This window comes from Zonotrichia albicollis, chromosome 28 (assembly GCF_047830755.1).
Source record: "Zonotrichia albicollis isolate bZonAlb1 chromosome 28, bZonAlb1.hap1, whole genome shotgun sequence".
Lineage (NCBI taxonomy): Eukaryota > Metazoa > Chordata > Aves > Passeriformes > Passerellidae > Zonotrichia > Zonotrichia albicollis.
Window position 1 is genome coordinate 2,943,508 of NC_133846.1, and position 25,619 is coordinate 2,969,126.

A 25,619-nucleotide genomic window follows, 5' to 3' on the forward strand; every position below is an offset into this window, starting at 1 on the left:
AAACCACAGGGTCTGGGTTCGGTGGCGTTCCCGCTCTAAAGCCCCGGGATATGGGCTCGGTGCCGTTCCCCTTTCAAAGCCCCGGGATGCGGGCCCGGTGCTGTTCCCCCTTGAAAGCTCCGCGATGCGGGGCCAGTGCCATTTAAAGCCCCGTGCTTCGGGCTCCGTTCCGGTTCCGAGCCGCGGTGCCGATGCCGCCGTGCCCCGTGTTTCTCCCGAGTCCCTCCCATGTCCCGCCGTGCCCCGTGTTTCTCCCGTGTCCCTCCCATGTCCCGCCGTGCCCCGTGTTTCTCCCGTGTCCCGCCCGTGTCCGTCCCGTGTCCCGCTGTGTCCCTCCGTATGTCTCCCGTGCTCCTCCCGTATCCCGCTGTGTCCCTCCCGTATCTCTCTCGTGTCCCGCCCGTGTTCCATGTCCCGCCGTATCCCTCCCGTATCCCTCCCGAGTCCCTCCCGTGTCCCGCCCGTGTCGCGCCCGTGTCGCGTGTGCGGAAGCGGCGCGGGCGGTGACGCGCGGGCGGGAGGCGGAAGCGGCGCGGGGCGATCGCGGGGCGGCGGCGGCGGCGGGGCCGGGCCGGGCCCGGCGAGGCCGCGGGGCCATGACCGAGTACAAGCTGGTGGTGGTGGGCGCGGGCGGCGTGGGCAAGAGCGCGCTGACCATCCAGCTCATCCAGAACCACTTCGTGGACGAGTACGACCCCACCATCGAGGTGCGCGGGGCCGCGGGACGGGAACGCCGGGCCGGGGGGATCGGGAGCGGATCCGCCGCCGGTGCCCGCAACCCGGCCCGGCCCGGGGCTCTGGGAGCGGTTCCTCCCCTGTTCGTTCCCCTCGGGCTTCCTAAAGCAGCCACAGGCAGCCAAAGAGGCCGGCACGGGGCTGGGCAGGGCGGGGGCTCTGCTCGTGTTTGTGATTGTTCTTTATTTTCTGCTCCTGTGGAGGAATTTCTTTAAAGCAACAGGAGTTGTGTGTTTTGTAACAAAGGATGAGAGAGGGCTTAGAGTCTCATTTAAAATGGGGTAGTTTGGGCATGGTTTAAAATGTGATCGAGTGGGTAATATTTAAAATACTGTCGTTTTAGATAGTGATGGGTTTTCGTCAGAGATGGATGAGAATCACAAATGGATGAAAATCACAAAGCCCAGACTGCTTTGGGTTGGAAGGGACCTTAAAGCTCATCCAGTTTCAACCCTGACACCTTCCAGGCTGCTCAGAGCCCTGTCCAATCTCACCTTGGACACTTCCAGGCATCCGGGGGCAGCCACATCTTCTGCAGAACAGCTACCAAAGCTCCTCCTGCGTTTTGATGATTATTTTTCCATTTCCCCCGCGCCCCTGGGGCAGCAGGAGCAGTGCAGGGCTCAGTGGCCGTGTGTTGTTGCAGGACTCGTACCGCAAGCAGGTGGTGATCGATGGGGAGACGTGCCTGCTGGACATCCTGGACACGGCGGGGCAGGAGGAGTACAGCGCCATGAGGGACCAGTACATGAGGACAGGAGAGGGCTTCCTCTGCGTCTTCGCCATCAACAACAGCAAATCCTTCGCTGACATCAACCTCTACAGGTACAGCTGGGCTGCCCCAGGGACAGGGAGCAGGGACACTGGCTGAGCGAAGCGCTGCAGTGCCTCAGTGAAAGCTCAGGAATGGACAAATGTTGAATCTCCCACTTCTTTCAGGAAGTTTTGTCACTGTTCTCTGCCAGTGCATGGAATCACAGACAGGGGTGGGTTGGAAGAGACTTTAGAGAATTTAGATCCATGGCAGGGACACCTTCCTCCATCCCAGGCTGCTCCAAGCCCCATCCAGCCTGGTCTTGGGCACTGCCAGGGATCCAGGGGCAGCCACAGCTGTGCCAGGGCCTCAGCACCACCTTTAGTCAGTTAAGACTGAGATGATTTTTATCCAGTTTTATTAATTTTTTTAAATCAATCCTTATAAATATCTCCAAAAGTGCCACGAGAACAGTGTCAGACTCTCTTCAATGATGCCCAGGGACAGGACAAAGAGCAGTGGCCATAAACTAAACCACAAGTTCCACCTCAACGTGAGGAAAATCTTCTTTCTATGAGGGTGGCAGAGCCTTGAGCAGCTGCCAGGGAGTTGTGGAGTCTCCATGTCTGGACACATTCCAAACCCTCCAGGATGGGGTCACCTGTTCCAGGTGATCTTGGCAGAGGGGTTGGGCTGGGTGATCTCCCTTCCAAGGCCAGCTGTTCTGGGATTCTGTGAATCAGATGCCATTTGCAGCTACAGAATGTCATCTCTGAGAAAATGAGAAATCCACAGGAGTTATCCATGGACAGAAAATGCAGTGTACAAAGTGCTTGCCCATCCTGCTGACCCCTGAGTCCCTGCTCACCTTTAATGTGTTTTTGTGGCACAAGGTTGTTTGAATACTGAACTAAACCAGTTTTTCTGTTTAGAAAATACTTCCTAATTTTATTTTTTTTAATAATTTGTCTTCCTAAAGAGAACAGATCAAGAGAGTGAAGGACTCAGATGATGTGCCCATGGTGCTGGTGGGGAACAAGTGTGATCTGCCCACAAGGACAGTGGACACAAAGCAGGCCCAAGAATTGGCAAAAAGCTACGGAATCCCCTTCATAGAGACCTCTGCAAAAACGAGACAGGTGAGGGGCTCCCCCAGGGCCTGACTCCTTCCTGGGAAATGCAGCAAGGACATTTTCCCTTGTGCTTTTGCCTTATTTACAGGAGAAGCATTTTTTCAATCCCTTTACAGTTTTTTGCTTTTATTTCCCCGCTCACTATTTCAAGAGTTCTGGGCTGGGCCAGTGCAGGAATCACTTCAGACTCACCCTGACTTCCTTTCAAGTGGGTCAGGTTGATAAATAACAGAGAATTAAAAAAAATTTCAACTCCCCTGAAGTTACTAAATAAAACTTAAAAACTAACTAGGAAAAAAAATACTCAAAATAATAAGCATAACTGATACCAGTAAATGTAGAGATAAAGAGGCCTACAGTGGTTTTGTGGAAAATTACATAACAAGGAAAAAATAACACGTGCCCAAAAATACGTTAAATTCACCTTTGCTATCAAAACATTCCAATGCAACCACCAAAAAACCCTCTTAATAAACCTCCAAAGCTATAAAAAAAATCCCAAAAAGAAACAAATGGCTGCAAAATAATTCCTAAAAAATAATACTTATGTCTTAAATAAAAAAACCACATTTTAATTATAATAAATTAATACCTTATTATCAAATCTCACAAAACACACAGAAGGAAAAGAAACCCAGCTATTTGCTACTGCTTCAAATGATGTTTAAATTTTGATTGCAGCCAGTTTCAGCATCTTGCAGTGTTGGCAGGAGGAGCAGCAGAGTTTCAGCTGCTCTCCCTGGGCAGTGTCAGAGGCTGAGCTCCCTCAGCCCAGACCTGCTGGGTGCTCTTGGCTCGTTAATGAAAGCCAATTAGCAGATTATGATTGCAGACAGAATTCCCCAGACTGGACTAATGGGCTTCTCCAAAGCCTCCTTGGCCACGTGGGCCAGCCTGGAGCAGGGGAACAGAGCAGGGAAGGTGCAATTCCTGAGCAGCAGCCAGAAAAATCCTGAAGAGCTGAATTCTAAGAATTCTAAAATTAGGCAAGGAGCAGCTGGTTTCCTGCATGGAGCCTCCCTGAGATGCAGTTTTCCATGTTTATTTTAGTGGTTGCTATCCCAGGAGGAGTCAGGCTGGGACATCCATATGGGAGGAACCACGGGATCAGTTGGGTGCTGCTCTTGTGCAGAATTGTGACTTTCAAATCCTCTAAGGGGTTCTGGGATGAGTGATGTTGTGGACAGATGAGTGATTTCAAAAGCTTGAGGGAGGAAAATGCCTGACCTTGTGTTTGCATTCAGGGTGTGGAAGATGCTTTTTACACCCTGGTGAGGGAGATCCGGCAGTACCGGATGAAGAAGCTGAACAGCAGCGAGGATGGGAACCAGGGCTGCATGGGACTGTCCTGCCTTGTCATGTGAGAAGGTGAGCTGGAACCTCACTGGGCACTCCTCTTGTGCCTCCCAGCAGCTCCTGAGCGTGGTTAGAAATGCTGCCTGCTCTAGGTGGGGTTTTCCCCTTTTATAGAACATATTTGTGGGAATGTTCCTCACTCGGGGTCACCAAGTGTGGTGGTGTTTGCAGGGGTGCCAGGAGGAGGGAAGAGATGGGAATCTTGACTCCATGGTTCAGAAGGCTGATTTATTATTTTATGATATATATTATATTCAAAGAAAATTATATATTAAAACTATACTAAAAGAATAGAAGAAAAGATTTCATCAGAAGGCTTGAAAGGAATAGAATGGAATGATAATAAAATCTTGTGACTGACCAAAAAGTCTGAGACAGCTGGACTGTGATTGGCCATTAATTAAAAACAACCACATGAAATCAAAGATGCACCTGTTGCATTCCACAGCAGCAGATAACCATTGGTTACATTTTGTTCCTGAGGCCTCTCAGCTTCTCAGGAGAAAAATCCTAGCAAAAGGATTTTTCATAAAAGATGTCTGTGACACATATTGATTCCCAGAGAATTGGATTCTACAATGGATCCTACAGTGGATTCTGTAATTGGATCCTACAATGTTTTAAAGCTCAAAAAAGAAAAATTCCCCTCTAAGTTGGTGGCAGAGCTTAAGAAGAGGAATTTTCATTCACATCACTCCTTTGGCTGATGGGTGGATGGAACAAGATGATCTTTAAGGTTGCTTCCAACCCAGAACATTCCATGATTTCCACCAATTCCAATGGTGAGATTTGCTGTGTCATTCTTTTCTGTCTCCTTCTTTTGGGAAACCATTTGGACTGTTTGGAGAAGGTGTGATTTCTGAGGAAACACCTTGAAAGAGGGGTGTGCCCAGCTGAGTGTTTGACTCCTGCGCAGCTCCCCATGAGCTGTGTTCCTCTGGAACATGCTGATTCCAGGACTAACCAAATAAAATGGTGAAATAACCAATTACCAATTTACTCCCACAGGATTTTCCCCATTTTTTCCCATTTTATTCCCAATTTTCCCCATTGTTTTCCCATTTATTCCCATTTTTTCCCATTCCCGGATTTATTACTGAAGTTTTTTCCATTTTATTCCTGGATTTTTTCCCATTTATTCCCCGATTTTTTTCCATTTTTTCCCCTTATTTTTCCCATTTATTCCCAGATTTTTTCCCATTTATTCCCAGATTTTTTCCCATTTTTTCCAATTTTTTCCCACATTTTTCCCATTTATTCCCAGATTTTTTCCTATTTTTTCCAATTTTTTCCCATATTTTTCCCATTTATTCCCAGATTTTTTTCCCAGTTATTCCCAGATTTTTTTCCCATTTTTTCCCTTTATTTTTCCCATTTATTCCCAGATTTTTTCCTATTTTTTCCAATTTTTTCCCATATTTTTCCCATTTATTCCCAGATTTTTTTCCCAGTTATTCCCAGATTTTTTCCCATTTTTCCCTTTATTTTTCCCATTTATTCCCAGATTTTCCCATTTATTCTCAGATTTTTTCCCATTTTTTCCAATTTTTTCCCATTTATTCCCCGATTTTTTCCATTTTTTCCCCACATTTTTCCCATTTATTCCCATATTTTTTCCCATTTATTCCCATATTTTTTTCTCATTTTTTCCCAGATTTTCTCTCATTTATTTCCGAATTTTTCCCCATTAACCACATAAAACAATGAAATCTGAGTTCCCAACTGAGGGAAATTCCTTTCAACCATTCCCTGAAGATGTTGCTCATGGCTATGGAAACAGCCAGGCCAGCTCAGCACTGCTGCACTGCCCATCCACCCCAGAGCTAATTAGTGCTAATTGGAGCTGCCTTTCTGTTCCAGATGCCAAGAAAACGTGGTTCAGGTGCAGCTGCTGGACGAGCCTCGATCTGTGCTGCCTCTCCTGCTGCTCCCTGCAGTGTTTGGGTGCCAGTGACAGACTCTGAGCACCAGAGTTAATGAATTAGCACAAGATGAAGAGAATTAATTAGCTCCATCTGAAGAGAACATCCATGGCATCTACCTCCCTGCTCAGCTCTCGGAGCAGCAGCACCTCGGGATGTGCTGGGATTCTTCTCTCACCGTCACCTGGCTTTGTTCCAGAAGGAAACCAGCCCCAGAAGTGAACTGTAGAGACTAAATGCTGTGAAAAAGATGACACTTTACCTCTAGAGTAAAAGCTAGAAGTGCTGTGTGTCCCCTGTCTGTTGGAATCCGTGCAGTGCTGGTGTCACACGGGGTGGTGCCACCCTGTCCCCTCCCGGCTGGCTGTCTGCTCTCTGTGCACCTGTACAGCAAAACAAATGCACCATCTCCAGTGCCAGGAGTGCCGCCTGCCTGACCCTCCATTGCTGTAATAAAAAGGAAAACCTTTCCTAACTAAGTGCCTGTTTGCTAAGAAGATTTGGAGTTGTCCCTTGGGTTGAGGAAAAACCCCCAAGGAGTGGAATTTCTTGGGAGCTCATTGTGACAAGCAGGCAAGTGTGCTGTGGGTGATCTGGGCCTGGCAGGATCCCCCAGCAGGAATTTGGAAGGTCCAGCAGGCACTTGAGAGACTTTTGGACAAGGGAGGGGACACACTGCATCTGTGTTTTACTTTCTTTGTGGGTGGAACAGTTTATATTCTGTATTGTTTTCCTGCAGCATTCAGATCTCTTCTAAGTTGGACCAAACCTGTCAGCTGTTCATTTTTTAACATGAACTGCCAACGTTTCTGGGCAGCTTCTCACTAATTAATCTGGTAACTGGAGGTTGCTTTGGACAGCTGCTATTCAGCTCTCTCTGTAACTTGCAAATTGTTTTATTCTGAATTATTTTCTTACCACAGACTGTAAAGAGTCTCTTCAAAATGTCTCTAGGCTGTAAAATTGGAGTTTCTTTGTCAGGGGTGCAGGAAGGGGCTGCTCCATCCCTGGCAGTGCCCAAGGCCAGGTTGGAGCAGCCTGGGGCAGGGAATGGGATGGATTGAAGGTGGATGGGAGAGGTGTTTGGGATGAGATTTGAGGTCCTTCCCAACCCAAACCATCCTGGGGTTCTGTGCTGGAGGGGAGGAAGCTGAGAGCTGCCACAGGCACCTGAGCCAGCTTCTGATTGCAGCATCCTTGCAAAATGAGGAAGGAGATGAGCTCAGGGATGGCTCCTCAGGAGGTGGGGACAGACTGGGGAGTTCAGGGCTCGCTCTGAGCGAGGGAATTGCAATTGTGAACCCTTCCCTCTGAACTGAGGGAGCTTCAGAGCAGAGCAGAGCAGAGCAGAGCACCCTGCCCTGCTTCCCTGTGCCAGCTGTGCTCACCCTGTCCCTGGGCTGGGCTGGTTCTGCCCCGAATCCGGCTCTGAGGAGGAGGAGGAGGAGGAGGAAGGAGCCCTCAGCCAACAGAGGGAGCATTTGGAGCATTTGGTCAGTGCCAGGCCAGCAGAGCAGATGCAGAGGCTCAGTTTCAGGTTGTTGGTGTCAGTCACACATCTTAATTTGGAGTGCTCAGTTTCAAATGGGCATTGGAGTGCAGTAAACAGAGAGAGAAGAATTTTCTCCTTTTAATGTTGCTTCCTTCACTACTTACAGTCTTAATTCTCTTCTTGGAATGAAGAGGATCAATCTGCATCACATTTGCTTTATCTGTGATAATCCTTATAAATACTTTTTTCAATTTATTTTAACTTTGACTGATGTGACTGATAAGAATTAAATCCACAAAAAATTGAACATAAAATATTATTTTCCAGCAACACACACACACAATGGTGGGCAAATTGTGGAGACCACTGGCTCAAATTCAGTTTATTTGATGTTGCCCAGAGCAGCTGTGGCTGCCCCATCCCTGGAAGTGTCCAAGGCCAGCATGGAGCAGCCTGGGACAGTGAAGGTGTCCCTGCCCATGGGATGAGCTTTACAGCCCCTTCCACCCCAAACCATTCCATGAGTGCAGAGGTTAAACCTGGCAGAGCTGCCACCCTGCACAGCCAGGGCTGGGAAAGCTTTGTCAGGAAGATTTTCTGTGAAAACCTCTGTGGGGCTGCTGCTGGGGAGCTGTGGGGCAGCCAGTTAATAAAAACACCCCTGGGAAAGGAGGAAAAGCTTTTGGGGTGCACAGAGAACCAGCAGGAAGGGCAGTGTGGGGTTTGTGAGGACACTGAGTGGTGACATTCTGCCACTGATTTCTTGGGAAATGCAGGAATTTGCTCAGCTGCTCGTGGCCATGGGAAGCCTCTGGTATTTGATTTTTTTGAAGGATGTGTGCTCAACCTGGAGAATTATTTGCATCATAGCAATGCCCCACACTGCTCAGCATGCTCTGGCATTAAAATGTACCAGCTGTAGCTGGGAATTCTCAGCAATGTGTGGGAACTGACTGGAAAATGCATCTGCTGCTCTTTGCTGTTCCTTTTCTCTTGGGCTCCATAAAAGGGAAAAAGCCCTGCTGAGGGTAGGTCTGTATTTGTGTCCCCTTAAGAACCTTTAGAATGGTTTTTAGGAATTTTTTTCCGTTTTTTGGGTGCTGACCTGCACAGGTGATACTCCCAAATCCAGCAGAAAATACAAAATCAGAGTGTTGTACTGTCAGGAGTGAACTGAATGGTTGTGATTTGTTTCCAGCTGCCTCAGAGAAACCTGGGTTTGGTGGCAGCCAAGAACTGGAAGGACAAACCCTGTGAACTTTGGGGGAAATTATTTAGAAGATAAGCACAGAAGGTTTTGCACAAGCCTGGTCCCTGGAAAAGCTGGTTTAGTAGATTTGGTCCAAATATTGTTATTTACAACAGCACAACTCTGCACTAGTGCCAAGCTGATTTCACTGCCTTGACTAGGCACAACGGACATGAACAACTTTTGGGGTAAAATATCAAAAATATTAAAATGTTAAAAAAGGGTAAAGCTGTTTTTCAGACGTTCCAAGTGCCAATGACTGGAACAAATGTTTGTGTTGTGTGGCTGAGCTCGGTCAGTGCATCCTGGGGTTGTTTCTCTGTGTCCTCACTCTGTGCTCTTGCTCAAACAACTGCTCAGATTCTGTCCCTGTCCTTTAACCAGGATTTTAACCAGGATCTTGAAGCTGCCATCACTTTTAGTGCAGCTCAGCCTTAGAATTGGATTTCAAGCAGCCTCAGGCCTGTGGAGGATCACATTCTGTCAAAAACCCCAAACCTTGAGTGTGTGCCTGTGGTAACCCTCAGGATGGTTGGGAATGTTGGGATCTGGACTTTTAACCCAAGGGCTAATTTGTTGTTACTTTGTTTAATTATTTGCTTTCAATAATGCATCTCTTTTTGGTTTGGATTGAAGTAAATTATTTTGCTTCTTAAATAACTTTTTTAAAAGAATAAACTTTGAATTCTTTTGTTGTTTTCTTTGGGTTCTGGGTGCAGGATCCAAGAGTTACAGGAGGTTTATCTGCTTTGTCTGTGGGGTGGGATTTGCTCCATTCTGTGCTGGGGCAGCCCCAGCTCTATCACAGATGTGCCCTGAGCATCAATGAGCAGTGAGAGGGACATTGATTCTGCCACAGGCTTGGTCCTGTCCAGTTTCAATCTTGCTGCTGCTGAATCTCTGTTTGCAGTGGGGTCCCTCATGCTGATTTACATAAAAAAATTATATAAATCAATTATTTACTTGATACTCAAATAGCAAACCAGCTATTAAATTATTGCTGTGCCCAAATCATGCTCTGTTAGCATTTTAAATTGCTTGATTCAGTTTTCTAAAATACTTCTGTGGTGGTTTGACCAGGAAGAAGTGTGCCAGGCTCAAACCATGACAACTTCCCTGTTGTCTTCCCTCTGCAGGAAGGCAAATTTTGTCAGAGTCCACAGTCAATAAATGTGCTCCAAGGGTTATTTCTCCTCACACCTCGTGTCAGGCATCTGAAACCTGGAGTCCAACGTGGGTTTTATGCCAGGAATTTAAAACCAGACCCCCAGGAGCAGGGACACAGTTCCTGCCATGCAGGTCCTGCCTGTGCCCAGAGCATTCCCACCCTGGCCTGGGGTGGGTGCTGGAAACCCCAGAGTTCCTGGGCTTCTGGAAAGGTTTCCCTGCCATGGGTTTGCTCCTACAAAGGAGCTCCCTGCAGAGGAACTGGTTTTGGTTGTGCCCTGGGGGCTGTGCAGGGGATGACAGAGCAAGGTGTTGTCACCTGTGGCATTCACATCCTCTGGAAAAATCCCCTTGCCCAGGATTTTGCTCCTGGGAAGCTGAGAAGCCTCAGAGAAAAAGGAAAACAATAATTATCTCATCTGCTTCTCCTGTGTTTTGCTCCTTTGGAATGTGTTTGGAGATTGTTTACCCACAGGTGATTGTTTCATTGGATTCTGGTGTGAATTATTTTAACTCTTTGGCCAGTTGGGACCAAGCTCTGTCAAGACTCCGGAAAGAGTCAGGAGTTTTCATTATTATCTTTTTAGCCTTCTGTAAATATCCTCTCTGTATTCTTTAGTATAGTTTAGTATAGTATTCTTTAATATAATATAGTATCATAAAATAATAAATTAGCCTTCTGAGAACATGGAGTCAGATTCATCATTCCTCCCTGCCACGGGGCACCCCACAAATACAATTGTCACCAAAGGGGTGCTGGGGACAAAGGTGATACAGAGACTCCATCATCAGAAGGCATGAAAAGCACTTTTATTATTAGAAATCCACAGTTCTTACAGAAACAATGGTGGCTCTCAGACCTGATTGGCGTTTAGGAATTTTCTCTCACCTATTGGTCAAGAAGGGACAACTCCTCCTTGAAAACATCTTTGACAGAGGTTGCCTGCCAGGTGCAGAGATTGAGATAAGAATTGTTTTAATTCTTTCTCTGAATTGTTTTATTCTTTCTCTGAATTGTTTTATTCTCTGAGCTTTCTCCCAGCTCCCCAGGAAGATCCTGGGCCAGCTCTGTCTCTGTGCTCAGAGGATTTGTGATCACCACAAGGCAGGGACAGCAGAATCTGCTGAGGGTTGATCAAAGCCCCAGCACAGCCAGGATGCCCTGGTGGGATGCACCTTATCCTCCTGCTCAGACTCCTCCTCTTCAGGAATTTAAACCATTTTCTAGCAAAGCTTCCCCCATGGCCTCTGTGGGTGCAAGCTGGAGGAGGATCCTGCTCAGAACCCAAATTTCTGCTCCAACCATTCTGAATGGAACCAGGGCAGCTCAGAGGATAAAGGGGGGGGTGTTCAGAGGCTCTCCAAAGCCTCTGGGTGTGAATCCAGCTGAAAAAGAGAGGGAAGAGAGGCTGTTGGTGTCAGTCCTTGAGCTTGCAAGGCCCTGGATCTAACTTTAGCACAGCACGCCCAGGCTTTACTCAGATTTCCACCATGAGCCCACCCAAGCTCAGCCTGTGATTAAAAAAGCTGAGGGATCAAAAGACCAAGATTCTCTTGACCTCTGGATCCTAAAGGTCATTTTTGGTTTCAGATGTGAATCCCAAGATCCCAAGGAGAGTTAAGGGCTGGTTTAGTCCTTGTGGGAGAGCAAAGAAGAGGATTTTATGGGCATTGAATGAACAGTTAAACAATAATGTGGTGTGGAGAACCTCAAACCTGGGGATGGGTGAGAACCAGAAGAATTCAGAACCTGAAAATTTTATCAGCATGAGAGGGAGGCCAAAGCTGTACCATCATCCCAGCTTTGCCCTGGTGCTGCACCTCTGCAGTTGAAGGGAGGGAAATTTATAATTTTGGGGAATAAGAGCAAAGATGGGGTAAAATTCCCTAAATTCTGGAGAATTTCCCAATTGTCACCCAGCTTGTTTTGAAGCTGTGCCCATCAAATAAAGGGAACATCTCTTCCAGAGAGATTCTGCATGCTGTGGAAATGATCTCAGCTGGAGGAGCTGCTCCAGGTCTCACCTCACTGGATTCCTGTGCTCCTAAGTTCAAAATCCATGGCTTTTTATTCCCAGCTCTGTATTTTATTTTATTTTATTTATTTTATTTTATTTTATTTTATTTATTTGATTTTATTTTTGCAGCTTTCTTCTTGGACAAAAGCTTTCCATAGCTCCTCCTGCAAAACGTGGCACAGGAATCCCTTGGATGCACACAGAATTCCAAACAATGGTTCTGTTCCAGGTGGTTTTTTTCTGTTCCCTTCAATGCTCTGACCAAAGCCACCCTTTAAAGCAGAGCCCAAATGCTTGGTCCTATTCCAGAGCAGCTTTTCAATGCCATCAAGAATAGAAGCACAAACAGGGAGAATCTTCTTCACCTCAAAACTCTTTCATCCTCCTGACCTGCTCAGTTTCACCACTGCCCACCAGGAATCTGAACCAGGACACACCAAACCCTGCCCTTTCCCTTCACACAGGAGGTGATTTCCTGCTGCAGGTGGGATCTGAGGAAGGTTTGGGGGCACCCCAAAGGAGGGTACAGCCCTCAAAAGGCAATTTGCTGGAAACAAACTGCTTCAGATGAAGGCAGGAGGGGCCTCCCAAGCTGCTGAGCTGTGGGATCTCAGCACCTCAGGACTGAGGTGTCACCGAGAGCACCCTTGGGGGGCTCGGGAGTCCTGGAATGTTCCAGAAGTGTCTGGTGGCTGGACTTTGATCCTACACAGGAGACGATACCTGTATGAGGATAGGAGGGTTTCACCGGGGTGAATGGTGAAGGGATTAGTTAATTAGAGAGTGAAACACAGGGTTTAGGATTTCTGTACAGGGGGGTTTAGAGAAGTAAGATGGAGGAATTGGGGCGTGTCCTGTCCTTCTTCTTCTTCTTCTTCTTCTTCTTCTTCTCCTCCATCTTCTGTGGTGATGGTGGCACTTTGGGATTGGTCATTACTAAAAGTGCACTGGGCAATAAGGGTGAAAGGTATTGGGGAAAAATGATAAATATTGTACACGTAACTTTGGGTATAAAGATAGGTGACTGTCCGGAGGGCACACAGTGTGCTCATGGCTGGCTGCTGAGCAGAGCTCTGTCGGGCCGAGAGAAAATCTTTTAGATAAGCAATTAATAAACACCGAGACCGAGAAAAGAACTGAAGCCTCTTCTCGTCCTTTGAAACGCGGGCTGCCCCAAGGCCACCCCGGGCCTTTCCAGGCCCTTCAAACAGCTGAAAACCGGACACTGAGCCAGACCCAAGCCAAGGCAGGAGCTCCCTGACCCACCTTGGGTTGCCTGAGAGCTGCTCTCTGTCAGGTTCACCTCAGCTATGGCTCACCAGAACTGATTATCAGATCAACATTAGGACACAAAGATAAGCTCAGGAACAAACTGTGGCTCCAGAATATAAATAGGAAATGAAATGAAACTCAATTTGGAGAAACTCATTGAGGAGAACCAATAGATATTTCCTTGCAAGCTGGGATTTCTTTCTCCCCATGCTAGGACAAAAGGAAGATTTCCTATAGCTGGGATGACTTTTTGTACCTTTAGAAATGAGAGATTTACAAATGAGAGATGCCACGCTGGAGGAATTGCCAGTGGGGAACAAGAGTGAATCTGGGGATCTCATTTCCACTCAAAATGTTAGGCTAGCTCACCCACACTGGAAAATAGCATTATGGGGTTCAGCTGTGAAGAAGTGAGGACTTCTGGGCAGCCCTGTGGGTAAAATCCAGGCTTTCAAACAGATCCTTCCCTTAGGAAACACCTCTGTGGGAGCACATGGTTTGTACCTATCCACAGCCCCTGTTCTGATTGGGAATTTCCTTTAAACCTTTGGTTCAGCATAGAAGACATCAGTTTTCAGTCTCTCTTAGTCTCTCTTTTAGTCTCTCTTAAAAAACTGAATTCCACATTAGAAAGGAGCAGCTGCCCTGGAAATCAGAAATCTAGCCAGACACCAGTTGACACTTCACAAAATGAAAAATGCAAACCTGACTTAAAGAAAAAGATTAATTAAATTTGATTAATTAAATCAAATTTAATTAAATTTGAGCCCTGCTTTCACCTGTTTCAGTGCAAGTGCTTGTGGCTGCACTTTAAATAGTCCCACAGTTGATCTCCACTCTCCTTTTAGAGTGGGAGAGTCTGATTACAGGGAAGGGAAAGCAGTAAAGTTAGTGTTGAGCTGCCAGGCAGTCACTTGGCCCCTGGTGCCCGGAGACTCTGGGGTGTCACTGAGGCTCTGCAAACGCTGCTGAGATGTCTCGGGTGAGAATTCCAGGTAGGTCTGAAAGCCAAGTGTGAGCCAAGGGGCCACAGGGCAGGTTCCAGCCCCACAGCCTCAGAGGTTTGGATGTGTGGTGTCCAGGGGACCTCTGGGAATTTTAATTCCTGCTTGGAGATGGTTTTGGACAGTGCAGTGAAGAAACTGTGTTATGGTTTAAACCTTCCTCTGCTTGTACTGAAGGAAAATCCTGTTTCTCCTGGGTGTGATGTGTCCTGAAATGACATCATTAAATGCCTGTGGAAGGGCTCAGAGGGATTTCAGGAATCTCTGGTGCCCCTGGTGAGGCTCAGCCGTGGGGAGCCCCAAGGGGATGGGGGCAGCAGCAGGGCCAGCCAGGCTCTGCAGGCAGTGCAGGGGGACATGTGGCCGGTGACTGCAGAGCCCTGAGTGATAACAGCCCCAAACAGCCCTGATAAGAGCATGTTTGGAATTGCAGGGCTGTGCTGTCAGAGACAGTGCCCAGCACATGGAGCTGCTGTTAAAACCTTGCCCTGCACCATCAGGGGGAGGCTCTGAACCTTCCTGAGCGTAATTTCCATCCACTAAAGAGATGAAAGGTCAAACTAAACATTTGCAGGCAGATGAATATGTGGAGTCAGGATTTTGGAGCGTGTGTTCCTCAGGCTGGGCTTTGGGAATCAGCAGCTGTGAGGGCAGAGCTGCAGCCTGAGCTGCTGGGTCAGAGAAAAAGGGCAAAGGCTGAGGCTCCGAGTGCTGCTGCCACCCTGTCAGGGTGGGACTGCAGTGTCCCAGCTGCCTGATCCTGCTGGAATAACGGGAGCTGTGAGCACAGGGCCATGGAACTCAGCATCTCTGAAATGGCCACCCATGCTGGGCGCCACAGAGGAGGGCAGGCAAGGGCAAAAAATAGCAAAGCCTGGTGCTCTGAGGGTGGAATATCTGCTTGCCTGGTCAGCAGAAGGCTGGGCTGCCCTCCCGGTGTCCCTGCAGGGGCAGGAGAGCCCTTCCAGGCCAGCTTGGCTCAGCTCAGCACCGCTGCCTGCCAGGTGTGGGTGAGAGCATCTGGGTTCTGCAGGATGCTCCACCTTGGGCACTGCAGGGAAATTTTATCAGCATGAAGGGACACCAAAGCTGTACCATCATCCCAGCTTTGCCCTGGTGCTGCACCTCTGCAGCTGAAGGGAGGAAAATTTGGTTTTGGGGGAATAACAGGGAAGGGGGGGTAAAATTCCCTAAATTCTGGAGAATTTCTCAATTGCCACCCAGCTTGTTTTGAAGCTGTGCCCGTCAAATAAAGGGAACATCTCCTGCAGAGGAGCAAAGTACAAGTTTAGCCAAATTCTTCCACTTCCAGAGAAGAGATGTTCCCAGAGCCAGGCTGGGCTGGCTGGGAGGGAGGGACCTGCACTGGGTTTGGTTCCACCCTGAGGCACCACCGAGGCTCTGCCGTGGGACAGGCAGTGCACAACGTCCCTCTGTGCTCCTCAAAGGGACAAATTCTGCTCTGCCTTTTCCTTCCAGCACCTGAAGGGGCTGCAAGAAGGCTGGAGGGACTTCTCACGAATCACAGAGCAAGGGAGAATGGTTTTAAGCCAAAAGGGGGTGGGTTTAGATGGGATATTGGGAAGGAATTCCTCCCTGTGAGGGTGGGCAGGCCCTGGCACAGCTGTGGCTGCCCCTGGATCCCTGGCAGTGCCCAAGGCCAGGCTGGACAGGGCTTGGAGCAGCAACAGTGGAAGTGTCCCTGCACATCAGATGAGCTTTAATGTCTCTTCCAACCCAAAACCATTCTATGATTCTATGATCCTTTTATAAGTGGAAGGATTTGGTTAAACTTGTACTTTGCTAATTCCTTTTTAAAGACTGATGGTGACAAAGCTAAAGGGCTCAGATCTTGAGGGGCTGATCACAACAACTTTTATTTTGTCTCTGTTTTATCTCAAACAGCAGAACAGAAACGTGAGTATTGCTGGGTTTCTCTGTGCTCTGCTGTGTTACTGCCTAGACATGATCTCTGGAACCATGCAGCAGTTACATGATCATGGAGATCATGTAGAAAGATCATGGAGATCATGCAGATCATGATCATGGTGATCCTTCAGCAGCTGGGAAATGCTTTTTCCTGGCGGTGCCAGCTCTGCCCATCAGTGTTACACAGAATGGTCCCATCTTTTGGTCCTTTGATACAGCACCAAAAGATGCAATTTGTTAAATATCATTCTGCACCCTGAGTGCTGTTGAGAACCCTGTGTCTGCTCTGCTTTGGTGCTCATCTGTGTGACACTCGATGGTGAGGTCCATCCCTGGGCACTGATCTCCACCTTGCTTTGTGTCCAGCTGCCAAAACCCGCTGTCAGAGCCCCTGTGCTGCCATGCCAACACCTGCTTCTGGGAGCTGCTCTCAGCAGAACCCTTGGGTTCTTGTTTTGTGGTGCTCTGTGGGCAGAGGAAGGCCTTTTACCCTTCCTTCCCTCCTCCATAAAGCTCCAGCCAGCCCTGTGGCAGTGGTGGCCCTGGCGCCTCTGCAGCACGATGCACGTGGTGGGCTGGCAGTGCCCAGCTGGGAATGCCCTGGCATGGTGGAGCTGAGTGCTTGGGCTGCCAGCTCTGCCCCATCCATGCCTCTGTGTCCCCCTGAATGCTGCAGCAAGTGGATTTTGGGCTCCCTGGAGCTCTAAGGGCTCTGCCAGCTTCCCTCAGTGCATGTTCCTATAACTGCCCTTCCCAAGGACCTGCTTCTCTCTGGGCCTTTTGGCAGCACTCTTGGACTGTGTTTCCTTTTCCTGCTGTACTGGGGGTATCAGGGGATGTCTCCAGCCCACCAGGAGTGGCCCAACCTTGCTGCAAATCTGGGAGGTGGCTCAGACTCTTCTCTAGAGTGCGGAGACCACAAGGAAAGGGCAGCTGAGCACGGAGCTGCCTGCAAGGGGCGCCTGCTGGGAATCCCCTCCCTGTGGGACACTGAAACTCCTCTTTGCAGAGATGGACGAGACCCTGCGCTCCTTCGCCGAGAAGGTTTTTGCCTCCGAGGTGAAGGATGAGGAGGTCAGGGGGGAAATCTCTCATTTTGACGTGGAAGAGAGCTGCCCCATCTCCCGGCAGGAGATGACGGTGCACATGATGCTGCAGGAGGCCAGCTCCACGGTGGAGAAGCGGTGAGTGAGCTCCCAGGGGAGGAGCACAGCCTGCACCTCCTGGCCACAGCAAACAGGGGGGATGGAAATCAGCCCTTGGGCACGATACCTTTAAAGGGATACCTTTATCCCACCACACCTGTGGGATAAATCCTTGATAATCCCAGGGCATCTGTCAGGTACTCCAGGATTTCCTCTCCAACTGCTTGGGCAGAGCACAGCCATGGCCACAGAGCTTCTGGGGAGGGAGACTTGGGGACAAGCCTGTGGCGTCTTTGTATGCTGTGGCCTGTGCTTCTGGTGCTCATAAATCACCAGTGAGCCCACCGCGGTGTGCACAGCTGGAACACAGCTGGGGGAAGTGCCCTGGCCCTGCAGCTGTGTGTGACCATGGAACCGGGCTGCTTGCCCGAGCCTTTCCTCGCAGCAGGAAGAAGCTGATCCGCATGCAGACCACAGTGGTGGCCCCGCCCGTGGCCCCGGGGGCTGCCCCCAGCCTGGCTGTCACCGAGGAGGCCAGCTCCACCTGCCCCCAGTATCAGAGCGTGCCCCCCTTCCAGCGGGTGCAGATCACTGGGGACTATGCCTCTGGGGTAGGTACTGCCAGGGCTGCTCCCTCTGCACTCTGGGCACCCCTCTGTACCTGCCTGCCCCTCAGCAGGGCCCATGCCCCGTTTCAGGGTCAATTACAGGAGCCTGTACCTGGGAAAGTGTCCCCACTGTGCCTCACAAGCATCTGGGGGTGCCCTGCTGCACCCCTGGGGATCCAGAGCTGAATTCCTTAGCAGGGGCTCTGGGGTGCTGCATATTCCCACAGAATTCTCCAGGGCAGAGTGGGCTGTGCTCCCTCTGTCACATCCTCTCTGCTTGCACACAGCTCTGTCTGAGCTCTGTGCACACCCAGGGATCCCACAACAGCTGAGGGAAAGTCACCAAGCCCTGGTACAGGCAGGGTCACCTGGAGCCATTTGACCAGGACTGTTATCACATCCCGTGCTAATCCTGCCTCCCTCTCCTCCTCAGCCTCCTATTACATTTGTGCTGCTTTTAAGAGCCTGCTGGAAGGCTGCTCAGCCTGGAGCTGCCCAGCAGAGGGGATCTGGAAATCCCTCCCTGCACTGAGCACATTCCCCCTGCCATGACTGTCCTAGCTGGGAGTGACTGACTCCACTCCAGTCTCTCCTGACTGCCCAAAACATTTGTTAGTGCAGTAAATCAAAAATCACTGACACCCTGGGTTAGTGCATCTTGTTGTTCCTGCTTCAGTTTCAGCCTGGGCTCCAAAAATAGCTTTAATGTTTTGCCCAGGCCTGGCTTCCATTTCAGGGTCCATTACTGATTGCAGTGAGGAATGTAAGAGGGGCTGACATCAGAATTCCCTGGTTCTGCAAGCAGGAGCTTCCCTTTGTCATGCCTGGGTCTCTGCCTGTCATCCCTTCCTCACCCTGCTCAGGCAGAGCAGTGGGACATTGATATGATATGATTTGATACATGATATGATGAGATATAGGATTATATGATATTATATGATATGATATTATATGATATGATTGATATGATATGACAAGAAATTTGGAGAGGGACTTTTTACAATACCAGGTAGTGACAGGACACAGGGAATGGCTTCCCACTGCTGGAGGACAGGGTTAGATGGGATATTGGGAAGGAATTGTTCCATGTGGGGATGGGGAGGCCCTGACACATATGATGAGATATATGAGATATATGATTATATGATGTGGTAATAAGATGATTATATGATATGACAAGAAAGTTGGAGAGAGACTTTTTACAATACCATGTAGTGACAGGAAAAGTGGGAGTGGCTTCCCACTGCCAGAGGGCAGGGATGGAGGGGATATTTGGAAGGAATTGTTTCCTCCGAGGATGGGGAGGCCCTGGCTCAGGGTGCCCAGAGACACTGTGGCCTGGAAGTGCTCAGTGCCAGGTTGGATGGGGCTGGGAGCCCCCTGGGACAGTGCAATGTGTCCCTGCCCACAGCAGGGGCTGGAGCAAGATGAGATTTAGGATCCCTTCCAGCCCAAACCGTTTCTTGACATTTATCTTGCCATGCCCAAAATCTCCCTGCACCTGAGTGCACCAGGATGTGTTTCTTGGACACATCCTGGTGTGCCCTGTTCCAGCTGTGTGGTTGCCTTCAGCCTCACCTCCCCTGCAGGTGACAGTGGAAGACTTTGAGGTGGTGTGCAGGGGCCTGTACCGGGCGCTGTGCATCCGGGAGAAGAACATGCAGCAGTCACTGCAGAGGTTCCCCAAGACGCCCTCCCAGTACCTGCGTGCCATCGAGGGCGAGCCCTGGAAACCCAGTGACGCTGGCCCAGGTACATCCAGCCACCCCAGGAGGTGCCTTCAGCACGGGGCAGGGCTCAGGAACTCGCCCAGGTCCCTCCTTGGTGTCACAGGGGTGGGGTGGGGGAGCAAGGCAGGCCTGGCAGCCTGATGGAATTCTCCTTTTGCTGCAGTGTTCACCCCGCCAGTGAAGGATGGGCAGGACCCCCTGGACAGTGGGAACCTCCCTGAGGACCTGGGGTACCACGTGCAGATGAAGGATGGGATAGTTTATGTCTATGCAGACAAGGCAGCGGCCGAGAGAAACGAGCCAAAGGACCTGCCCTACCCCAGCCTCGAGAACTTCATTGATGACATGAACTTCCTCCTGGTCCTGATTGCACAGGGGCCTGTGTAAGTGCACAACCCACCAAATCCTGCCTCAGAGGGCAGAGGGAGGTCAGGGCAGCCCCCTCAGGAACCTGCTGGTGACACACCTGGCTGCACAAGTGTCCTCAGTGCTTGTCAGCCCTCTTGGCTTGGCTCTCAAGCAAAGCAGCACTCAGGGGCTGGAGACAGGAGCTGCAGGTTGTCTCCCAGTTGGCCAGCCTTCCTTCAGAGCTCTGGGATAGGGCCAGGGGAGGCACCTCAGGGGAGCAGGGCTGGCCAGCACAAGCTCCTCCAGCCCAGGTGGAATGTGTGTCCCTGTGCTGAGGGGTGAGGAGCCCAGTGCCTGTTCTGCCCTTTGCTCCCACCAGGAAGACCTACGCTCACCGGCGCCTCAAGTTCCTCTCGTCCAAGTTCCAAGTGCATGAAATGCTCAATGAGATGGAGGAGATGAAGGAGCTGAAGAACAACCCCCACCGTGACTTCTACAACTGCAGGAAGGTAAAAGCCAAGGCTTAGAGCTCCAGGGACCCTAGAGAGGAGCTGTCATGGTGCCTGCCCCTCCCTGATGGATGTTAGAGTCCATGTCTGAGCAGCAGCATTGCTCCTTGAGTGGGATGTTCTGCCTTGGCAAAGCTGTGCCCTCTGGCTGTGTTCACCTGCTGGGCTGAGCCCTGCTCACACACAATGTGCTCACCTGAGGGGTTTGTTCACCCCCCTGGGATGGTACCCGAGCATCCCAACCTGAAGCTGTCCCTGTTTTCCCAGGTGGACACACACATCCATGCTGCAGCCTGCATGAACCAGAAGCACCTTCTGCGTTTCATCAAGAAATCCTACCGTGTGGACGCTGACCGCGTGGTCTACAACGCCAAGGGCAAACAGCTCACCCTGAAACAGCTCTTCCAGCAGCTCAAACTGCACCCCTACGACCTGACAGTGGATTCCCTGGATGTCCATGCTGTAAGTGGTAGGATATTTAATGTAAGATCACTCTTGGGCCACTCTTCCCCCCATGGCTTTTGCCTTCCCTATGCAGCCACACTTGTTGTGTGCACTAATATTTGTGCCAGGGTGCAGCAGCTCCTGGTGATGCTGTTTTGGGTGGTCTGGCTCAGTCCCTGCTCCCTGCCAGGCTGTGAGGGCAGTGTTTGAGCCTGAGCTCCCTGCTGCAGGGCCGGCAGACATTCCAGCGCTTTGACAAGTTCAATGACAAGTACAACCCCGTGGGGGCCAGCGAGCTCAGGGACCTCTACCTGAAGACAGAGAACGCCATCCACGGCGAGTACTTTGCTACCATCATCAAGGTATGGAGAGAGGGCAGGAGAACGGGGTGAAGCTGTGCTGCTGCTCTGCCTTCCCTTGCCACGGTGTGCTGTGCTTTGCAGGAGGTTGGCTCTGACCTGGAGGATGCCAAGTACCAGCACACGGAGCCCCGGCTCTCCATCTACGGGCGGTCGCCTGAGGAGTGGGCCAGGCTGGCCAGCTGGTTCAACACCCACAGGGTCTATTCCCCCAACATGAAGTGGATGATCCAAGTGCCTAGGATTTAGTATGTGCTGTGGGGCTGAGGGAGCACTGAGCCCTATAGATCCCTCATACCTGAAAGGGCTGTGGGGACAGTGGGGCTGTGTTGTCCCTCTGGTAGCATTTAATCCCTGTCTTTGTCCACAGTGATGTGTTCAGGTCTAAGAATTTCCTCCCCCACTTTGGGAAAATGCTGGAATGTATCTTTGTTCCTGTGTTCGAGGCAACAGTCAATCCCCAAGCCCACAAAGAGCTGAGTGTCTTCCTACGCCACGTGAGTGTCACCTGGTGATGCTGTCAGGTGTGGGGAGAAGTCACATCCCTGTTTGTGCACCAGAAATGGGGTGCTGGCCCTGACAGGAAAATGGCATCAGTGGGGCAGGGGGCTCTGCCTCATTCTGGGGAAGGGGAGTGTGGCCAGAAGGGCAGGAGGGGTCAGACTGCTTGGGCTGGCTGCTGTGGGGCTGGGAATCGCTGGGCACCCATCTCCTGGGGAGGTGTGAGCTTTATTCCTGGTCTGGACTGTGCCAGGGAGGTGTGATAATCCTTATAAATACAGAGTGAGCTCTGCAGCCTTGCCCAACCCTGCCCTTGTGGGGCACAGGGGCAGAGCCAGGCTCTGGTGAGCAGTGGTGGGGCAGAGTGAGCCCACCTGGGATTGACAAGGTGGGGTGTGTGACATGCTCCTTTTTTGCTCCTTTTGCCAAGCAGATCACAGGCTTTGACAGCGTGGATGATGAATCCAAGCACAGTGGACACATGTTCAGCACTAAAAGCCCAAAGCCAGAGGAGTGGACTTCCCAGAAGAACCCATCCTACACCTACTACATCTACTACATGTATGCCAACATCCTGGTGCTCAACAACCTGCGCAGGTGAGGCCTGGGGCCTGCCTCGTGCCTTGCCTCAGTTCTTTGACTGTTGGTGTGGAAGATGGGGGCTCTTCTTGCTCTGTATTTGGAGCATCACATCCCAGAGCAACCCAGACCCCCTGAGAAGGAGGGGTGATGGACTGGGGAGAAAGTTCAGGGGTGGCAGAGATGCATCTATTGCACACACAGAGGAGAGAAGGAGTAATGTGCTCCTAGGTCAAGCTGGGTTCTTGGGAACTCATAGCAGGGGCAGAGCTGGGCCTGAAGTTGGGTCCAGCCACCCAACTCTGCTGTTTGCTGGGCCTGAAGTTGGGTCCAGCCACCCAACCCTCTGTTTGCTGGGCCTGAAGTTGGGTCCAGGCACCCAACCCTCTGTTTGCTGGGCCTGAAGTTGGGTCCAGCCACCCAACCCTGCTGTTTGCTGGGCCTGAAGTTAGGTCTAGCCACCCAGCCCTGCTGTTTGCTGCTCTGAGCATTCCTCAGAGTCAAGCTGGAATCTTGGGGACTCATAATAGGGGCAGAGCTGGGCCTAAAGTTGGGTCCAGGCACCCAACCCTCTCTTTGCTGGGCCTGAAGTTGGGTCCAGGAACCCAACCTTCTGTTTGCTCTCTGAGTGCTCCTTCCCTGTGCCAGGCAGCGTGGCATGAACACGTTCCTGTTCCGCCCGCACTGCGGCGAGGCCGGGGCCCTCACGCACCTGCTGGCAGCCTTCATGACAGCTGATAACATCTCCCATGGGCTCAACCTCAAGAAGGTACGTGGGGCAGGCTACCAGGAGCAGCCCAGCTTGGCAGAGCGGGAGAAGGGCTCACAGCTGCCTCAGTTACCTGTGCCACTGCTTTACACTGACACAGCCTGGTTTGGGCAGATGTTAAATGGTTCTCCGAGCTTCTCCAGGCATGTTTGGGGATGTGGCTGAGCAGTGTATTAGATTTTGGGGTTTAGACCCATCACAGAATATGATTGTTATCACTGGAGCCAGGTGAGTTTGATATCAGACAGCTCCTTGGCTCTGGTGGTGTTTGTAGGGGTCACAGGAGGAGGGAAGAAATGAGGATCTGACTCCATGTTTCAGAAGGCTTGATTTATTATTTTATGATATATATTATATTAAAACTATACTAAAAGAAGAAAAGATTTAATCAGAAGGCTAGAAAAGAAATGGAATGATAATAAAATCTTGTGACTGACCAGAGAGTCTGAGCCAGCCAGACTGTGATTGGCCATTAATTAAAAACAACCACATGAGACCAATCACAGATGCACCTGTTGCATTCCACAGCAGCAGATAATCGTTGTTTACATTTTGATCCTGAGGCCTCCCAGCTTCTAAGGAGAAAAAATCCTGCAAAAGGATTTTTCATAAAATATGTCTGTGACACTGGGCCTCTTGTGCTCCTTACCCTGAAGCACTGATTGCTGCCTGGCCCATCTCTCTCCTTGCCCACAATTCCCTGGATGGGACAAGCCTGATCTGACCCTGGAGAGGTGGAAGGTGCAGAACTTTTTCCCTAACGTGGTACCTCTGCTCCTCTCTGCAGAGCCCAGTGCTGCAGTACCTGTACTTCCTTGCCAGAATTCCCATTGCCATGTCCCCGCTCAGCAACAACAGCCTCTTCCTGGAGTATGCCAAGAATCCCTTGCTTGACTTCCACCAGAAAGGGCTCATGGTGTCCCTTTCTACAGATGACCCCATGCAGTTCCACTACACCAAGGTACAGTGTGAGCTGGGCACTGGGGCTGGCACTGTGGGGCTGGCACTGTGTGGGCCTCGGTTTGTTTGGAAGCCAGTGGCACTTGCAGGGGGTCCAGCACATGCTGGAAAAAATTTCTTCACTGAAACAGTGGTCAAGCATCTGAGCAGGCTGCCCAGGGCAGTGGTGCCTGGAAGTTTTCAAAAAATGAGAACATGTGGCTCTTTGTGATTTGGTTTAGCGGGCATGGGGGGTGTTGGTTGAAGGCTGGACTTGATCCTGGAGAATTTTTCCAGCCCCAATGATTCAGTGAGCTGTGGGACAGCCCCTGCAGAGCACAGGCTGTGCTGGTAGAGGCTGCTGACCCCTAACCCTGCGCTGCAGGAGCCCCTCATGGAGGAGTACGCCATCGCTGCCCAGGTGTTCAAGCTCAGCACCTGTGACATGTGTGAGATCGCCAGGAACAGCGTCCTGCAGTGCGGCCTGTCCCACGAGGTGGGTGTCCTGTCCCATGAAGGATGAGTCCTGCAGTGTGTCCTGCCCCATGAAGGGTGTCCTGTCCCATGAGAAGTGTGTCCTGTCCCACAAGCTGAGTGTTCTGCAGTGTCTCATATCCCATGAGGTGTCTCCTGCCATGTGTCCTGTCCCATGAGGGATGTGTCCCATCCCACAAGATGCCATTTTCTGCAGTGTCTCATATCCCACGAGTGTCTCCTGCCCCATGCAGTGGTGTCTTACAGTGTGTCCTGTCCCATGAGGTATGTCCTCTCCCACATCGTGGGTGTCCTGTCCCACCCAGGGGTGTCTTGCAGTGTCTCCTGTCCCACGAGTTGTGGTCCTGCCCACAGCCTGAGAATGGCACCAGCTCCATTGGTGGGCTCAGGGTTCTCTCGGGCGCTGCCAGCGGAGCTTCTGAGGTCGGTACTGCTGTCTTTGCCTCTGGCAGGAGAAAGTGAAGTTCCTGGGTGAAAAGTACCAGGAAGACGGGCCCGATGGCAATGACATTCGGAAGACGAACGTGGCTCAGATCCGCGTTGCCTATCGCTACGAGACCTGGTGCTACGAGCTCAACCTCATCGCCGAGGGGCTGAAGAACGAATAGGCGGGGGCCGGACCACGGGGCCGGGGCCGTGCTGGACTGTGAGGGGGGTCGGGACCGGGGCAGTGCCGGACTGTGAGGGGAGCCAGGGTCGGGACAGGGCCGTGCCGGACTGCGCGGCTTCAGGGCAGCAGCGCAGTAAAACCCCGTCTGTGAAGCGGATCCGAGCGCCTGAGGGAAAACGGGCGGGACTGTCGCCTGAGTGACAGCCACGCCAGCCAATGGGCGGTGCATCTGTGCGCCCTGAGGCGGGGCGAGGGTGGGATCTCAGCCTGAGTGACGGCCACAGTAGCCAATGGGCGGCGGCTCCGTGAGCGCCGGGAGTGTCCTGCGGGAGCGGGCTGAGGCCTCGGAGAGACGGGACGGGGCGCGGCAGGGGCGGGACCTCCTTCTGAGTGACGGCCACGTTAACAAACAGAAAACGGCTCCGGGCGCTCCGGGGCGGGGAGAAGGCAGGATCACCACTTGAGTGATGGCTACATCAGCCAATGGGAGGTGGTTCCGTGCCCGCCGGGAGCGTCCTGCGGGAGCGGGGCCGGGAGCGGGCCGAGGCCGCG

The 25,619-nt window shown here is 51.0% G+C and overlaps 3 protein-coding genes across 5 annotated transcripts in view; all 3 read left to right on the top strand.

Moving 5' to 3' along the window:
• Positions 1 to 504: 504 nt before the first annotated feature.
• Positions 505 to 9,331, top strand: NRAS (NRAS proto-oncogene, GTPase). Its single transcript, XM_074528231.1, has 5 exons — positions 505 to 707; positions 1,382 to 1,560; positions 2,469 to 2,628; positions 3,867 to 3,990; positions 5,839 to 9,331. Exons 1-4 carry the CDS (start codon positions 597 to 599, stop codon positions 3,984 to 3,986), a joined length of 570 nt encoding a protein of 189 aa, XP_074384332.1. The 5' UTR covers positions 505 to 596; the 3' UTR covers positions 3,987 to 3,990; positions 5,839 to 9,331.
• Positions 9,332 to 13,955: 4,624 nt separating this feature from the next.
• AMPD1 (adenosine monophosphate deaminase 1) lies at positions 13,956 to 25,224 on the top strand. Of its 2 annotated transcripts, none has more exons than XM_026798320.2 (15): positions 13,956 to 14,093; positions 17,041 to 17,215; positions 17,622 to 17,787; positions 19,374 to 19,536; positions 19,678 to 19,897; positions 20,242 to 20,371; positions 20,639 to 20,833; positions 21,046 to 21,177; positions 21,259 to 21,422; positions 21,545 to 21,671; positions 22,109 to 22,272; positions 22,903 to 23,023; positions 23,811 to 23,984; positions 24,348 to 24,458; positions 24,910 to 25,224. In XM_026798320.2, the coding sequence occupies exons 1-15, from the start codon at positions 14,072 to 14,074 to the stop codon at positions 25,063 to 25,065; spliced, it is 2,220 nt and encodes a 739-aa protein (XP_026654121.1). In that variant the 5' UTR covers positions 13,956 to 14,071; the 3' UTR covers positions 25,066 to 25,224. The 2 variants fall into 2 exon arrangements, with proteins under 2 accessions (XP_026654121.1, XP_074384121.1); XM_074528020.1 differs by lacking the exon at positions 13,956 to 14,093 and adding an exon at positions 15,998 to 16,019.
• Positions 25,225 to 25,361: 137 nt separating this feature from the next.
• The window catches only part of DENND2C (DENN domain containing 2C), a 32,584-nt gene continuing 32,326 nt past the window's right edge, over positions 25,362 to 25,619 (top strand). For both annotated transcript variants that reach the window (XM_074528016.1, XM_074528017.1), the window contains exon 1: positions 25,362 to 25,619. In XM_074528016.1, the coding sequence (XP_074384117.1) occupies positions 25,551 to 25,619 (69 nt within the window). In that variant the 5' untranslated portion in view covers positions 25,362 to 25,550.